The 18,940-nt window shown below is 40.9% G+C and overlaps 1 protein-coding gene across 1 annotated transcript in view; it reads right to left on the bottom strand.

The window, feature by feature from the left end:
• The window catches only part of LOC141144695 (maternal DNA replication licensing factor mcm6-like), a 359,926-nt gene that overhangs the window by 153,774 nt on the left and 187,212 nt on the right, over positions 1–18,940 (bottom strand). Inside the window, 1 exon segment of the mRNA XM_073630632.1 lies at positions 14,589–14,730. Coding sequence (XP_073486733.1) covers positions 14,589–14,730 — 142 coding nt within the window.

The following is an 18,940-nucleotide window of genomic DNA, read 5'->3' as shown; positions in this document are numbered from 1 at the left end:
TAAAATAAAATATATACCATAAAAATATATATATAAATCTGAAAAACCTCTAAAAATCCGAAATAAAACAATTCAGGTCGAATTCAATGTTCAAACCATGGGGTTCTAATGTACCCATCTGGAATATCCATTTGGATTCATTCTTGCTGAGTTCCCTCACTTTATGGGAACCCCTCCAATGAGCCTTATACTTTTGAATAGCCCAGAATTGGAGACCCCTAGGGTCTCTGTTATGATACCTATCAAAATGTTTTGAAACACTGTGTTTTGGATAGCCTTTTCTAATGTTCTGGATATGCTCTCTTATTCTCTTCCACATTGGTCGTTTCGTTCTGCCAATGTATTGGAGGGAGCAGGAGCACTGTAAAGCATATACCACCCCCTCAGTCCTGCAAGATATAAAATCCTTTATTTCAAATTCTTGTCCAGTATTTGTTGAAGAAAATTTCTGACATTTGTATCCATTTTGATCAGTATTTATGCAGGCATAACACCTTTTACAGGGATAGAATCCTTTACCCTGAAAAAAGGTTAAATCAGGTATTCTCTTGGGTGGGTTGGGTACATTTTTAGCTATGATGTCCCTTAGAGTTGGAGCTCGTCTATAAATGAATCTCGGTTTTTCTGGGAGTATATTTGCCAAAGTAGTATCAGTTTTTAAAATAGACCAATGTCTTTTTATGATCCTCTCCATCCTCCTGTTTTGTACACTGAAGTCCATTATCAGAGGTATGTCATCTGTTTTGTCATTTACCTTAATTTTCTCTTGGATCAGCGCTTCTTTTGAGGTTTGATTGACTTCTGTTATTTTTTCTTCTATAAAACAATTGTACCCTTTTTCTTCAAAGCTCTTACCTATCCACTGAGCTTGTTTAAGATAGTCATTATTTTCTGAACAATTTCTCCTTAAGCGAATAAACTGGCCCTTCGGAATGTTGATTAACCATGGCTCATAGTGGCAACTCGTTACCGGTATATAGCTGTTCCTTTCCACCGGTTTGAAGAAAGTTTTTGTGCTGATGATATTGGCTGTTAGTTCTATTTCAAGATCAAGGAACTGGATTTTAGTCTCACTAATATTCCATCATGGAATTTTTAGATTTTAATTTAATTTTATATTTTAATATTATTTCCCTATTTCTTATATCATATCTTATTTTAATTTTATATATGTATATTTTTATATATCATGTCATCTTGTTTACTCCGTTTTCCATACATTTATGAGCAGACCATGTGGATACCCCATGTTTGTGATATCATGGGGCACTGGTCAATTATCAAAACCATTAGAGACAATGCTTTGCTATATATTCCCTCTGTGAGAGGTTATACCAATTGTGACCACTGGAGGGAGTTAAAGAAGTATTCATATGAATTACATGTCTAATAAAAGTAGGTTTTAACAGGATTGAAGTCTATGCAGGAAGCAAGATGATGATTAACTCACGCTGTAGCCATGGCAACCACTCTGCTGTTGTGCTGTAAAGCTGAGTCCGTCAGAGCTTGTATTATCCTTGAAAAAGTCACGTGACTGTGATGCAACGCGTGGGAGGAGCCAAGGACGCTCTGTGCAGATCAGCAGTATCACACAGTATACTGCAGTGAATCTGCTCCTGTCTAAGGCGGCTGACTGCTATAGTAAAACCTGCATATGCCTTATCATTATAAGGCACACGTGAGTGGATTGAAGTTTGCCTGTGTACTTTGGTATCCTAACTATTGCACAATGATTGTTTTTTTCTCTTATCTGCCTGTTAAATGAGATCTGTTTATGATTCTCACATTGGTTGTGAACAGAAGCAAAAGAAACATTGTTACTATAAATGTCAATGAGCACCTTAATTAAGCAAGTGTTTTTAAACAGCTTTGCTAGTGGGACTGGATCAAAGCTTTATACCAATCGGATTCTACACTTGTATAATTGAACCTTCTGAATACATCCCTATATATTTATTTTTATGTTGATTTTTTATGTTGATTTTTTTTTTTTACACATTTGGTGGCACTAATTTTTTATAATTTTACACTATTTTGATTGCTGGATTTTTTAGGAATTTTTACTCACCGCTGGATTTATCTGAGTATTTATATTTATTTATTTATATTTATTCATATATATTCATTTTTATGCACATTGTGAAGCGCTTCAAATATCATTATTTATTCTTTTTAAGTGACTCTGAAAACACTCTTTTGATAGCAGCCTCACTTGGTTTTATGTGTAATTATCAGCTATTTAGCATCACAGCGCTTTGTGTTTTATATATTCTTCTTCATCGCTAAATACTCAAGCCCTTTGGCCCGTAGGGTGTAAAAAGTGGCACAGAGTAGGGTTAAGGGTAAAATCAGGATGAAGGTAACCATATCATTAAAAATAAAGGTAAAAGTACCTATAGAGATATAAAAATAATAGAAATGCATATAAAAATAGAAATAAAAACGCCTAATCCAAAAAGGCAGCAGATACAAATAGTTTCCTATTGAACCTGGCTCAACAATTAGCTAGCAATTACCTGGTAGCCCAGACCCTAAAAAGGAGGAGGAGGAGGAGGAGGAGGGTAAGGGTACCAGGGGGGCAGGCCATAAATTGTGGTAGAAATTTGGGAGTTAAAAAGGTAAAAATGTATATATCTATAAATTGTAAGACTAAACCTCCTAACGTGCGTGCCCCAGCTAATACTCTGAAACCCACCCCACAAGGCATGCAATGCATGAAGAGAGGCATGGTGGTAGGCCCTCTATACAAACCCCATAGGCCAATATTTTTTCAGGATGTGCTCAAAAGGCCTTATATTATTAAACCCTGTTATAAAAGGCCATCTCCATTTTGTTTTCTTTTCTAATTGATTTATTAAGGAGAGTATTTCTGTCCATGCTCGTTATATTAAGCTTCAATTTTTCCAGATGTTCTCGCTTGTATCCTTTTTCAAGGAACCGCTCAATTAGAATATCAGCCTGCAGTTGGAAGTCTTCTGTTGTGTCACAATTTCTCTGCAACCTAAGCAGTTGGCCCTTGGGTATATTCCCTTTCCATTTTGGATGGTGGCAACTCGACATCGGGATGTACACATTTCGATCGGTTGCCTTGAAGAAAGGTACATAATCTTTCCCCTCTTTTGAAGATCTCCAGATCATCGATCGTATGATTGCTCCATTTACCGGAAAAAGTAAGGCCATATCTATTGTCGCTCAGACCATTCAGAAATTCCTCAAATGATTCAGCTGTACTGTCCCATAGTATAATAAGGTCATCTATATACCTACGATACAACTTTAATTGGGGAAGCTTCTTTGCATAAAACGTACTCCTCCCCCCCCCCACATGTTCATGAGGAGGTTAGCTACGCTTGGGACATAACGTGCCCCCATCGCCACTCCTTTCGTTTGAACGTAAAAATTATGGTCATACCAAAAATAGTTGCACCCCATAGCGAACTGTAAGCCTTCAAGGATGTAGTTGATCTGCTCCTGCGTTATGGCTGTATGTTCATGTAGGGCTTTCTCCACCCCCAACAGGCCATCCTTCTGGACTATACTTGTGTATAGGGAATTGACATCAATAGTGGCTAACAAGTAACCCTCAGTCCCCCTTATCTGTTGGAGATCCCCTATAGGTTGTAAACTATCACGTAGATAAGATCTCCCTTTTTGTACCAGTGGTTTGAGATATTTGTTAAGGTACTCCCCTAGTCTTGAGAATACCGATTTTATCCCACTGATAATTGGTCTCCTGGGTGGGTTATCTAGTCTTTTGTGGATCTTCGGGGTATGATAACTGGGGTCTTCATGGAATTAGATACCAGGTATTCAGCTTCCTTAGCATTCAATATTCCAATCTCCTTTCCTTTCTTTACAAAGTCTTTCAGTTTGTTTTCATACGTCAATTTAGGGTTACCCTTAAGCTTTTTATAAGTGTGTTCCACCTTCAGTAGGTTGTTCATTTAGAACTACCAGTCCGTCCCCCCCCCCTCCCCCATCTGCTGGGCATAGTATAACTACTTCTTTCCTTTTACCTAATTCTTTAATAGTCTTCCATACATTTTTAGTTTTTGTATTCTCTCTTGCAAGTTTGGCTAGGTCATCTTCAACCATTTTTTTAAAAGCTCCCATGCATTGATTCCCAGGTGTTTTTGGGTTGACTATGGATTGGTTTCTCAAATTGGTTTGCAAGTATGCCGACTCATCCCTTATTCTACTATCTTTATTTAATAAAAAAATGTTTCTTTATATCGAGTTTTCTCATGAATTTTTGCAGGTCAATAAAGACCTCAAATTTCTCCAGGGGTTTGTCTGGAGCATATTTCAATCCCAGGTTGAGCACTTTCATTTCTTTGTCAGTAAACATAATGTCGCTGAGATTATATATTCCCTTCCCTAATGCTCTCTTCGTCGTTTTCTTCCTCCCTCCTCTGCTTCCTCTTGTCCGTTTCCTCTTTCTTGGTTTCTCTGTATGGGTGCCATGTCTCTTCCTTGGTTCCTGTCCCAGTATGTCCTTGGATGGGGATATTTTCCATGATCCTGGGATCCATCCCTCTGTGGTATCCACCTTGTGGGCCTCCTCTGTTCCCATTCGTTCCTCTCCATCCATTGCTCCTGTAAGGCACACGGGCTTTCCATCTCCCTGGTGGTCTGTCTCATGGGCCCCCCTGGGAAAAACCCTATGTTCTCTAAGATCTCTTCCATATTGGGGTCCTCTTTCGTCCCTAGGGTTTCTCCCATAATGGAGGTACGTATCATAATGGTTGCCCCACCTCAAATGGTGAGAAACTGTTGTATGTAGGTATATTGTACCTTGGTGACATGGGGACTCTAGAACCAAGGGGTTCCTGATAGTTGACTCTCCTTGGTTCTGTTCTCTCTTGATACCAATTTGCTGGTCCGGGTCGTTGGCGGTTCCCTCGTGTTATGTTAGTGTGATTGGGTTGCTGAGAAGTATTTAATAATGGTCCCAGCAATGTAGTTTCCATATTGCCATCAGGGTTATCATCCATCATTGTGTCCTCCAAATCCTCAGTGGGGTCTCCTAGGGCTACTTGTCTTTTATAGACCTTCATGTTATTATAGTCCAGGACGTCTTACATTTTTTCTGTTTTTTCGCTTGTATATCAGTGTCATATTTCTTTATTATTTCTTGAAGTTCTTTTTCTTTATCCTTATATTCCTTATGGTTGGTGAATGGTAATAGCGGAGTCTTGATCTCTGCTATACTGGCCTCTATCAGCCTCAGTTTATACTGCCTTCTTTTGACAATGTTTTGTAATAATTTGTTTTCGCATTTATTAAAGAAGGAATACCATTCCTCCATAAGCTCAGCATCATCAATGCTGTCATTGGGGTTCAAATCCCATCTGAGTCTTCTAGGGGTCATCTTTTCTCTAACGTATGTTTCTAGTGTGGCTACATCCCACCACACCCTAGGTTGTTTTTCCATAGTGTGCCTTAATTGTTTCATTAGGCTATGCATGTCTTGTGTATTGGTAACTAGCTCTTGGCTAAAGATACCCACTATGTCCACATTCCTATTGTTCATATAACCAAAAATGTCCATAGCTGCAGACCAGTATTCACACCCTAAGGTGATCAGAACAAGTAAGTAAATTAGGAAGGTCTGCACTTAGGACGTGTGTGAAGGTTGCAGCCTCCCCCAAAAAACCCCCGTAAGAGGGCTCTAAAATAAAAAAGAAAGGAGGGTGAAGGGTATTCAGACAGTTTTACTGGGTAATATCTGGCTTTGCGCTCTTACTAAGTTTATCCTTAAGATTTTATCCTTAGCCACTAGGGCTTCTGGAGCAATTAGATTATATACTAATGGTACAAATTTATCTTATATTGCTATATTTACCTCAGTCGCTGTATTAACTGATTTGTGTTTATGAAGTTTATGGTGCTATTAAGGGAGAGCGGGTGTATTTTCTACCTTCACCTGAAACCATATTTGGTCCGTCCCGGGATGGGCACCTATTTAATTTAACATCGTTATGTGATGCATGGGTTTCCTGGTTCACAGTATTAGCTGGGTGGGTCAGTTTTAAGTGGGCGGGGTTACAAGCCACTCTCCCTTATAAAATACGTGACGTGGTAAGACATCGGCGCTGAAGACATGACGAAACGCGTACGGCATCACTACGCACAGCACGTGACTTCCAGGAAGCTGAGCGAGTGGGTGGAACGCAACCAGAGTGCATGCTGTCCACCTACAGCTCGGTTGCCTATGCTTTATACCGGCAAGTGCAGCCCCTATGGGACTAGGCATTACGCTGCATGAATTGCATTTTTTTGTCTTTTTTTATTCATTTTTTTAAATAACCTTTTAATAAACGGAAGTTTTGGTTATACTGCACTATGGGAGCCAATTTCTCTTTTTTATGCGGATTATGAAAACTACATCTATCACAACCCGGATATCCCAAGGCTGCTCAAGGAACTGCAAAGGCTGACACCAGTGGTTACCTGCCAACTTAAGGAGCTACATGCGCATTACCCCTGTAGGGGTAGTAGGATCTGGTGAGTGGGGACCCTTGAGGGGGAGCACGCAAGTCACCTGTCAAGATTCTGTGATCACTAAAGTCACCTGCTACAATTCCTCTAAACACAGTCACCTTCATTGGGATGAATGCACCTATGTCTTTTGTACACGGTGCAATAAACTTCATCTTGGTGTAATTTTTAATTTTGGTGCGATTTTTGCATTATTTCTGTTTTTGGTGCAATTTTTTTTTTTTTTTGCATTTTTTTGGTTTTTCTTTTTCATCTTGGGGTTATATACACCTTGATTTTATGATTGGGACACTATATGTATACACTTATATGTTTTTGTATATGGTGCGATAATTACATTTTGGTGCAATTTTTTTTTTATAACTTTGTTTTTTGGTGCGATTCTTTGCATTTTTATTTGGATTTGTTTAACTCACATTCTGTATTTTGGGCTTGCACACTATACGCACTGTTTCAAACAGAGGATCACTATACCATCATGATATTCATGTCTGGATGTTTTATACACCAATTTGTAAGCCATTACATTTTTGGTGATAACTTTTAGTACTACTGGGGTAGGCGAGGTGTGATAGACATTACACTATCACCTTTATGGAAACTGTTTTGTTATAATCTATTTCACAATAACACTGTCTTAATACTTAGCCACTATAGAGTGATTTGGTAGAGCACTATTTGACATATAGGTAGCGCCACTCACCCCTTCACATCTGGAGGAGGCTGCAACCTTCACACACATCCTGAGCGCAGACTACCTAATGTGTGGTGGGATGTAGCCACACTAGAAACATACGTTAGAGAAAAGATGATCCCTAGAAGACTCAGATGGGATTTGAACCCCAATGACAGCATTGATGCTGCTGAGCTTATGGAGGAATGGTATTCCTTCTTTAATAAATGCGAAAACAAATTATTACAAAACAATGTCAAAAGAAGACAGTATAAACTGAGGCTGATAGAGGCCAGTATAGCAGAGATCAAGACTTCGCTATTACCATTCACCAACCATAAGGAATATAAGGATAAAGAAAAAGAACTTCAAGAGATAAAGAAACATGACACTGATATACAAGCGAAAAAACTGAAAAAATTTAAAAGACGTCCTGGACTATAACAACATGAAGGTCTATAAATGGCAAGTAGCCCTAGGAGACCCCACTGAGGATTTGGAGGACAATGATGGATGATAACCCTGATGGCAATATGGAAACTAAATTGCTGGGACCATTATTAAATACCCCTCAGCAACCCAATCACACTAACATAACATGAGGGAGCCGCCAATGAACCGGACCAGCAAATTGGTATCAAGAGAACAGAACCAAGGAGGGTCAACTATCAGGAACCCCTTGGGGCTAGAGTCACCAAGGTACAATATACCTACATACAACAGTTTCTCACCATTGAGGAGGGCAACCATTATGATATGTAACCCCATTATGGGGGAAACCCTAGGGATGAAAGAGGACCCCAATATGGAAGAGATCTTAGAGAACATAGGGTTTTTCCCAGGGGGGCCCACAAGACAGACCACCAGGGAAATGGAAAGCCTGAGTGCCTTACAGGAGCAATGGATGGAGAGAAACGAATGGGAACAGAGGGGACCCACAAAGTGGATACCACAGAGGGATGGATACCAGGATCATGGAGAATATCCTCATCCAAGGACATACTGGGACAGGAACCAAGGAGGAGACATGGCACACATACAGAGAAACCAAGAAAGAGGAAACAGACAAGAGGAAGCAGAGGAGGGAGGAAGAAAACGACGAAGAGAGCATAAGGGAAGGGAATATATAATCTCAGCGACATCATGTTTACTTACGAAGAAATGAAAGTGCTCGACCTGGGATTGAAATATGCTCCAGACAAACCCCCGGATAAATTTGAGGTCTTTGACCTGCAAAAATTCAATATAAAGAAACATTTTTTATTAAATAAAGATAGTAGAATAAGGGATGAGTCAGCATACTTATAAACCAATTTGAGAAACCAATCCATATTCATTGTGTGGAAGACTATTAAAGAATTAGGTAAGAGTTAAGAAGTTGTTATACGCCCAGCAGACGGGGGGGGGGGGGGATGGTATTTTTTTTTCAATTTTATATATAACTTTGATTATGGAGCACATTTTATGTTGCAGCCCCGAGTCTGTTTCCAGCTGTTGTGTTCCAGGAGCTGGAGGTTAATTACGTCCGCCTCCTTGGAACGCATACAATTTCCGTTCTTCCCTATTCCATCTCTCTACATAACTTCCGAACGCCGCACCTCACAACCACGCCCCTGATGACACATGATAGTAACGAAACGTCGGGCGGAGCTTAGGGATGAGTGACACAGCGGAGAGGACGGAGGAGCTGTGGTCATCTCAGTGGTAGGAAGCTCTGGTCGCTTTCTTTAATTCGCTTTTAACTTTTTGCCTAAATGTGAGTGTTTATTTGCAAACTGGTGCCTAATAAATTTGTCTTTATTTGGAATGTCTGCACAATGAGTTCATCCTTTCTCGTTTACATGTATACCTAATATTTCGCTGCAAATGTGGAGTGTTTTTGTTGGCTATTAATCTCTATTGCATCATTGGAGTGAGGAGCCTGCGATAAAGAAACGCCTGTTTCCTGTGGTTTCCATCCTATATTGTTATGCTATATAACCCACCTGCTGACAGTAAGGGTCAGTGTGTTTGGGTGATGGTGATGGGCTCTCTCTCCCTTTATGTCTGCAGAGTCCTCCTGTGAATTGCTTTTGACTGCTTCAGACAACCTATATATAAAAATCTTCTATGGACTTTTCAATCATGTTTTTTCTATAGCACTAAACCTATATCCCACAATTCTAAATAAACGTGACTAGGAAGAAATGAACAACCAACTGAAGGTGGAACACACTTATAAAAAGCTTAAGGGTAACCCTAAATTGACGTATGAAAACAAACTGAAAGCCTTTGTAAAGAAAGGAAAGGAGATTGGATTATTGAATTCTAAGGAAGCTGAATACCTGGTATCTAATACCACGAAGACCGCAGTTATCTATTATACCCTGAAGATCCACAAAAGACTAGATAAGCCAAGACTAGGGGAGTACCTTGACAAATATCTTAAACCACTGGTACAAAAAGGGAGATCTTATCTACGTGATAGTTTACAACTTATAGGGGATCTCCAACAGATAAGGGGGACCGAGGGTTACTTGTTAGCCACTATTGATGTCAATTCCCTATACACAAGTATAGTCCAGAAGGATGGCCTGTTGGGGGTGGAGAAAGCCCTACATGAACATACAGCCATAACACAGTAGCAGATCAACTACATCCTTGAGGGCTTACAGTTCGCTATGGGGTGCAACTATTTTTGGCATGACCATAATTTTTACGTTCAAACGAAAGGAGTGGCGATGGGGGCACGTTATGCCCCGAGCGTTGCTAACCTCCTCATGAACATGTGGGAGGAGGAGTACGTTTATGCAAAGAAGCTTCCCCAATTAAAGTTATAACATAGGTATATAGATGACCTTATTATACTATGGGACGGTACAGCTGAATGGTTTGAGGAATTCCTGAATGGTCTGATCGACAATAGATATGGCTTTACTTTTTCCGGTAAATGGAGCAATCATAAGATCGATGACCTGGAGATCTTCAAAAGAGGGGAAAGATTATGTACCAGGACTTTCTTCAGGGCAACCGATCGAAATGGGTACATCCCGATGTCCAGTTGCCACCATCCAAAGTGGAAAGGGAATATACCCAAGGGCCAACTGCTTAGGTTGTGGAGAAATTGTGACAACAGAAGACTTCCAACTACAGGCTGATATTCTAACGGAGTGGTTCCTTGAAAGAACACAAAATGGAGATGGCCTTTATAACAGGGTTTGATACTCAATAGAAGGCCTTTGAGCACATCCTGAAAAAAATAGTGGCCTATATTGAAGGAGGACCATGTCCTCTCACAAATACTGCCCAATAAGCCACCTACTCTTTGGAACCACTTAGTTCATAATGTAGTTAACCCACCTAAAACAATTAAAATCTTTCCAGAAATGAAGGGCTTCTATAAATGCCAGAGGTGTCTAGCATATAGAGTGAGCAAAAAACAACCTCGCAAAAGGGAATCTTTCAAGTCAAAAACTGACCATAGAGAATACTGAATAAGGGAACTAATTACATGTCACAGCACCCATGTCACCTATGTCATTGAATGCCCGTGCCACCTTCAGTATGTTGGCAGAACCACCTGCCCACTTTGTGTACGTATACGGGAGCATATCAAGAACATACAGAAGGGCTTCTCGAAACACAATCTATCACGCCACTTCGATGGGGACCCCACTGGGTTAATATTTTATGGGATTCACCTCATCAACGATCACTGGCGAGGAGAAAATAAAACCACCCTAGTATCTCAAAATGAAACAGCTTGGATCTACCGGTTGGGGTCCCTTGCCCCCAAGGCCCTTAACCTGGACATAGACCTCAACTGCTTCATAGCCAATCCCTAATCCTGGTTTATGGTAGTATGATTTCTACTTTAGAAGTTATGCATATACCTCTGTACCATCCCCCTATGCTAACTAGGCTGTTTGTGCCCCCCCCCCCAATTGGTGGGGGGCCACGGTATATACATTATGTAGGTATATGCAGAGGAATCTTTCAAGTAGGTGGAGGATCAGTTGCCCATCCCACACCCCTCATGTACTGCCCGAGATGTGGCTTACCCCCTAAGCTGTAGTGTGGGGTTTGTATAGAGGGCCCACCACCATGCCTCTTCAAGCATTGCATGCCTTGTGGGGTGGGTTCCAGAGTATTAGCTGGGGCACACACGTTAGGAGGTTTAGTCTTACAGTTTATACATATATACATTTTTACCTTTAACTCCCAAATTTCTACCACAATTTATGGCCTGCCCCCCTGGTACCCTTACCCTCCTCCTCCTTTTTAGGGTCTGGGCTCCCAGGTAATTGCAGGTATGCCAGCTAATTGTTGAGCCAGGTTAAATAGGAAACTATTTGTATCTGCTGCCTTTTTGGAATAGGCATTTCTATTTTTATATGTATTTCTATAATTTTTATATCTCTATTAGGTACTTTTACCTTTATTTTTAATTATATGGTTACCTTCATCCTTATTTTACCCTTAACCCTACTCTGTGCCACTTTTTACACCCTACGGGCCAAAGGGCTTGAGTAATCAGCGATGGTTGATGGGTATCTAGACAGTTTTACTGGGTAATATCTGGCTTTGTTCTCTAAGTTTATCCTTAAGATTTTATCCTTAGCCACTAGGGGGACTCTGGAGCAATTAGACTATATACTAATGTTACAAATGTATCTCTCACTACTATATTTACCCCGGTCTGTGTATTAACTGATTTTATTTAGGGTCTGGGCTACCAGGTAATTGGGAGGTATGCCAGTTAATTGTTGAGCCAAGTTCAATAAGAAACTATTTGTATTTGCTGACTTTTGGACTAGGCGATCTATTTTAATTGTTTCTATTTTTATATCTCTATAGGTACTTTTTTCCTTTCTTCATAATTCTATGTTTACCTTTATTTTCATTTTATCCTTAACCCTATTCTGTGTCACTTTTTACACCTTACGGGCCAAAGGGCTTGAGTAATCAGTAATGGTTGATGGGTATTCAGACAATTTTAAGATTTTATCCTTAGCCACTAGGGGGATTCTGGAACAATTAGATTTTATACTAATGGTACAAATGTATCTTATATTGCTATATTTACCCTGGTCTCTGTATTAACTGATTTGTGTTTATGAAGCTTATGGCGCTATTAAGGGAGAGCGGGTGTATTATTATCTACCTTCACCTGAAACCATATTTGGTCCGCCCCGGGATGGGCACCTATTTAACATCGTTATGCAATGCATGGGTTTCCTGGTTCCTAGTATTAGCTGGGCGGGTCGGTTTTAAGTGGTCGAGGTTACAAGCCACTCTCCCTTATAAAATACGTGACGTGCAGTGGTAAGACATCGCTGCTGAAGACATTTATGACCAAACGCGTACGGCGTCACTATGCACAGCACATGACTTCCAGGAAGCTGAGCGAGTGGGTGGAACGCAACCAGAGTGCATGCTGACCACCTACAGCTCAGTTGCCTATGCTTTATACCAGCAAGTGCAGCCCCTATGGGACTAGGCATTATGCTGCATGAACTGCATTTTTTTTGTCTGTTTTTATACATTTTTTAAATAATCTTTTAATAAACGGAAGTTTTGGTTATACTGCACTATGGGAGCCAATTTTTCTTTTTTATGCGGATTATGAAAACTACATCCATCACAACCCGGATATCCTAAGGCTGCTCAAGGAACTGCAAAGGCTGACACCAGCGGTTACCTGCCAACCTAAGGAGCTACATGCGCATTACCCCTGTAGGGGTAGTAGGATCTGGTGAGTGGGGACCCTTGAGGGGGAGCACGCGAGTCACCTGTCAAGATTCTGTGATCACTAAAGTCACCTGCTACAATTCCTCTAAACATGAACAGTCACCTTCATTGGGATGAATGCACCTATGTGTCTTTTGTACACATTGCGATAAACTGCATCTTGGTGTAATTTTTAATTGTGGTGCGATTTTTGCATTTTTTCTGTCTTTTGGTGCGATTTTTTTTTTTGCATTTTTTTTTTTTTTTTTTTTTTCGCATCTTGGGTTTATATACAATTTGATTTTATGATTGGGACACTATGTATACACTTATATGTTTTTGTATATGGTGAGATAATTACATTTTGGTGCAATTTTTTTTTTTATAACTTTTTTGTTTTTTGATGCGATTCTTTGCATTTTTATTTGGATTTGGTTCACTCACATTCTGTATTTTGGGATTGGACACTATACGCACTGTTACAAGCAGAGGATCACTATACTATCATGATATTCATGTCTGGATGTTTTATACACTAATTTGTAAGCCATTACATTTTTGGGGATAACTTTTAGTACTCACCTACTGGGGTAGGTGAGGTGTGATAGATATTACACTATCACCTTTATGGAAAATTTTGTTATAATTTATTGCACAATAACACTGTCTTTTAATACTTAGCCACTATAGAGTGATTTGGTAGCGCACCATTTGACATATAGGTAGTGCCACTCACCCCTTCACATCTTCTTTCTTTTTATATTTTAGAGCCCTCTTAAGGGGGAGGGGGATTTGGGGAGGCTGCAACCTTCACACGTCCTAAGCGCAGACCTTCCTAATTAATTTATTTACAAGGTCTCTATGGTGGCTGTCCTGAAAGACGAACATGGGAAAAAAAGAAACAAAACACACACCAAATCCTTGCTTCACCTTGACTCACCCTCACTTTGCTCCAATGTAATCCAGTTCACAAAAATCAGACAGCTGCTTGGGTCCCAATGTGAAAACTCTAGTAAAGATGGCAGTCACACATTCTACAATCAGGCAATTCATCCAGTGCTTTCTTAATAAAGGATATTCCATCCTGGTGAGCAGAGTCAGCCCCCAGCGTATTCTCAATCTTGAATACTCAATGCCATGATCCTCCTCGACCTACAAAGTTTTGGGTGTTCCTCCCACCTTTTCATGTTCTAATATCTACAAATTCTCCATAGATTCAACTTTGGCAGAAGTACAGAAGAGCTCATCCCAGTCCCACCAGAGAAGAAAATTTCATTATCTACCTAAAAACATTGCTTTACACACAATTGTATGGACCACTATGTTTGGCCTTTGAAAGGAGGCACAGAGGAGTTACGCTGCAGACAACTCCAATGCCAGTCTATTGGGATTACACAACAAATGTTATCTGTTTATACTCCCCAAAAATACCCAGTCAGCTGGCAAGTGTCCCAACACAAGATGAGAAACAGCTACTAGACTTTTCCAACTCGCATTGCTATGTTTGCACTCCATATGACTTAGTTAAGGCCTAGCATTCCATGTGACCTAGGGCTTTGCGACTCAAAGTAAAAAGCACAAGTACAAGGAATGATGTGGTTTTAAAGATCAGCCTTCTGAAAAAACACTAGCTATACAGATAGCTGTGGCAGTCAAAAGCCAATTTGTGGTGAAAAAAAAAAAAAAAAAAAAGTTTACATCTTACTTGAGAAACTGGCTTTTTGATGTACTTGGGTCTCCAACAATGCATACATTGATGTCTCCCCTCAGAGCAATGCCTTCCGTTGTAGTTTTTGGCACACCTCCAAACAGCATTAAAAGGACTCCTCTTTTAATTTCATCGTTCCCTTTAACAAAATGAAAAAGAACAGATTTAAAAAAAAAAAAAGTTACAGAAGACAGCTCTAAAATGAAGAAAGAATGGTCATCAGTTCATTAATTGTACGATTATAAAATATGAAAGTCTTTAAAAAACAAAAAAAATAAAAAAGCCTTTTGCCTAGGTTTTTTTTTTTTTTTTTTTTTTAATTTGCCTATCACAAACTGTATGTAGACTCGATTTGGGTAGTTACTACAAATCAACCTTGATTCTAAATCATAGAAGTTTGTTGAATTTTGTGGTCATCACATTTTGGCAACAATCCATAATATCCTTCATATCTTCGACCCTGGTGAAAAACCTCACAGTAGTAAAGGTGGTGTGAATGCTGGATAACCTATCCCCCTCGTTTTAGGAGTTTAGTGTGAAAAATATAATGAAGTATGGTGGAGCAGTAAAGGAGGTACTCGGTGTGCCCCAGCCTCTGTTTTTTCCCCCCTCTTCTTTCAAAGTCTAAGCTATCCCTGCCGGGAGAAGACAGTAATTATTGCTAGCAGCCACTAGAAATAATCACAAGTAAAATCTGGCAGGCCAATAGTACCCAGGTTGATCGATCAAACTGGTACATTCAGCCTGCCCATGGATGGAACCGTCTATGGCAGGCATTATCCCGTAGGTGCTGTAAAAACCAGGTGTCAAAGTAAGGTATTGTTGCTGTGTTACCCCCTTTTTTGTCATTTTGGGATGGGCCTTCTAGAATTAGTGGGTGGAGGTTAGGAGGAGCTGCCTTCAATATTTATGGAGCCTTAGCCAATCCTCAGGAGGTAGGCTATCAGGGGACTGAGACCACTCCATAAATAGACATGGGTGATGCCAGCAGGGGCAGTCAGGTGGAAGTTTGAGATACAGTGTTGAGGAGTCTGTCGGTGGCCCTCAGAGGTACCCCATAGAACCTCAGAGGGGGGTGACCTGCCTTGGGCCTGGGCGCTGGAAGGATCCTGCCAAAAAACACAAAAAGAGGCAGCTTTCCTGGAGGCACTGGAGCAAGAGAACAGAGTGAGAAGCAACACTGTTTAGGAGCAACAAGGGGGGAGACTGCCACATATAGCCATCCCTGAAGGCAGCAGTGTGTCATTCCTTCCCTGAGAGATCTCGATAGTTAGCCGGGTGGGCTAGTGAAGAGTCAATTAGGAGGACTGGTGTGAAACGTAGCCTGGAGGGCTAGTGAAAGGGGCAGCTGCAGCCAGGTGGGTTGGCAGTGCTCAAAGAGGTGGTGCTGGGATCAGTGGCCACAGAGGAGAAGTTACAAACTGTCTCACTACATTTTTGGTACACAAGGGGCTACGAGTTCCTGCCTACAGAGGGCCATTGCTAAAATCTGACCGAAAGCCCGATAGGTTATTCTAGTGATTCAGCTGGAGCAAGTGTGTAGAGGACACAAGTGAAGGAGACTGTATATAGGAAGATGCCCCTGAAATTTTGATGAAGTCAAGCTGGCATCCCACAACCTCCTATCCCTATCCAAATTATTAACCCTCAAATAACAAAAACAAAGTCACGGTCTGTTCTGACTCGGTGCTTGTGAGCGGGGGATCCAAGTTGATCAACAGTCCCTACGGGGTGTGCTACATTTATATCAGCAACAACCACCTCTGTGTTTTTTCTATTGGTGTCACCACAACAGCTGTGTTGTGGTGCGTTGGATCTTGTTTGCGTTGGAGCACCGCAGATCACCCAGGTGCCATTTAGTCCCCCAAACCATCACAGTTTACAGTGCACCCAAGCAACTCCGCTCCAATACAGATCTACCAATAGTTTCAAAGTATGGAATAAGTCTGACAATATCAGCATCAAGTCCAGAAGGCCTACAGGGAGAGACAAAAGTTCCTAAATTATTGCTCAGCTATGAGTGGGGGAGCAGCTGCTGGCTACAGGAAAAAGCAGTAATTGTGGTGCATCACATTTTTTTCGGGGAGCAGAGATTTTAATAATGTTTAAAAGTGAAACAATAAAAGTGTAATATAAAAAGAAAGAAGATCTGAAGGGGTGAGTGGCGCTACCTATATGTCAAATAAGGAGCTACATGCGCATTACTCCTGTAGGGGTAGTAGGATCTGGTGAGTGGGGACCCTTGAGGGGGAGCATGCATGTCACCTGTCAAGATTCTGTGATCACTAAAGTCACTTGCTACAATTCCTCTAAACACGAACAGTCACCTTCATTGGGATGAAAGCACCTATGTGTCTTTTGTACACGGTGCGATAAACTGCATCTTGGTGTAATTTTTAATTTTGGTGCAATTTTTTTTTTTAATAACTTTTTTGTTTTTTGGTGCGATTCTTTGCATTTTTATTTGGATTTGGTTCACTCACATTCTTTATTTTGGGCTTGGACACTATACGCACTGTTACAAGCAGAGGATCACTATACTATCATGATATTCATGTCTGGATGTTTTATACACCAATTTGTAAGCCATTATATTTTTGGTGATAACTTTTAGTACTCACCCACTGGGGTAGGTGAGGTGTGATAGATATTACACTATCACCTTTATAGAAACTTGTGTTATAATTTATTGCACAATAACACTGTCTTAATACTTAGCCACTATAGAGTGATATGGTAGAGCACTATTTGACATATAGGTAGCGCCACTCACCCCTTCACATCTTTCTTTTTATATTTTAGAGCCCTCTTACAAGGGTTTATTTGGGGAGGCAGCAACCTTCACACGTCCTAAGCGCAGACATTCCTAATTAATTTTATAAAAGTGTAATATTCCTTTAAATTTCGTACCTGGGGGGTGTCTATAGTATGCCTGTAAAGGAGCACGTTTCCCATGTTTAGAACAGTCTGACAGCAAAATGACATTTCAAAAGGAAAAAAGTCATTTAAAACTACTCGCAGCTAATAATGAATTGTCGGTGCGACAATACACATAAAAGTTAATTGATAAAAACTGCATGGGATTTCCCCACAGGGGAGCCCCGAACCAAAATTAAAAAAAAAAAAAAAAAAAAAAAAAAAAAAAAAGCGTGGGGGTCCCCCTAAATTCCGTACCAGGCCCTTCAGGTCTGGTATGGATATTAAGGGGAACCCCACGGCAACATTTTTAAAAAAATGGCGTGGAGGTCCCCCTCAAAATCCATACCAGACCCTTATCCGAGCACGCAACTTGGCAGGCCGCAGCAAAAGGGGGGGCAAGAGAGCGCCTCCCCCTCCTGAACCGTACCAGGCCACATGCCCTCAACATGGGGAGGGTGCTTTGAGGTAGCCCCCCAAAGCACCTTGTCCCCATGTTGATGGGGAGAAGGACCTCATCCACACAACCCTTGGCCGGTGGTTGTGGGGGTCTGCGGGCGGAGGGCTTATCGGAATCTGGAAGCCCCCTTTAACAACCCCCAGATCCTGGCCCCCCATGTGAATTGGTAACCCTACCATTTCACAAAAAAAGTGTCAAAAAGGTTAAAAAACACAAGAGACGGTTTTTGACAAGTCCTTTATTAAGGTCTTATTTCGGCTTCTTCTTCCATCTTCTTTCTTCTGGTGTTCTTTCGGTGTTGTTCTTCCTCCATCTTCATCTTCTTCTCCATCTTCTTCCGCTCTTCTCGTCCCGCATCTTCCTCCAGGCTTCTTCTCCGCTTCGTCTGCCTCAGTGGGAGTCTTCAGCTGTGTGACGCTTCGCTTCGTCTGACATTTTGTATAATGGAGGGCGGGGCCACCCAGTGACGCACGGGGAATCTACTGGACTTCCCTGTGGCTTTCCCCATGTGGGGCAAATCCCATGCAGTTTTTATCAATAAACTTTTATGTGTATTGTCGGACCGACAATTCATTATAGCCGCGAGTAATTTTAAATGACTTTTTTTCCTTTGAAATGTCATTTTGCTGTCAGACTGTTCTAAACACGTGAAACATGCGCCCCTTTACAGGCATACTATAGACACGCCCCAGGTACAAAATTTAAAGGAATATTACACTTTTATTGTTTCACTTTAAGCATTATTAAAATCATTGCGCCTGAAAAAACGTCCGTTTTTAAAACTTTTTTGCATTGATACATGTCCCCTGGGGTAGGACCCAGGTCCCAGGTCCCCAAACACTTTTAATACCATGCATATAAGCCTTTAAAATTAGCACTTTTGATTTCTCCCATAGACTTTTAAAGGGTGTACCGCGGCTTTCGAATTTGCCACAAACACCCCAAATTGTTCGCTGTTCGGCGAAGCTCATCC

This window comes from Aquarana catesbeiana, linkage group LG05 (genome assembly GCF_042186555.1).
Source record: "Aquarana catesbeiana isolate 2022-GZ linkage group LG05, ASM4218655v1, whole genome shotgun sequence".
In the NCBI taxonomy this organism is placed as follows: domain Eukaryota; kingdom Metazoa; phylum Chordata; class Amphibia; order Anura; family Ranidae; genus Aquarana; species Aquarana catesbeiana.
This window is presented reverse-complemented; position numbering and strand designations above follow the sequence as displayed.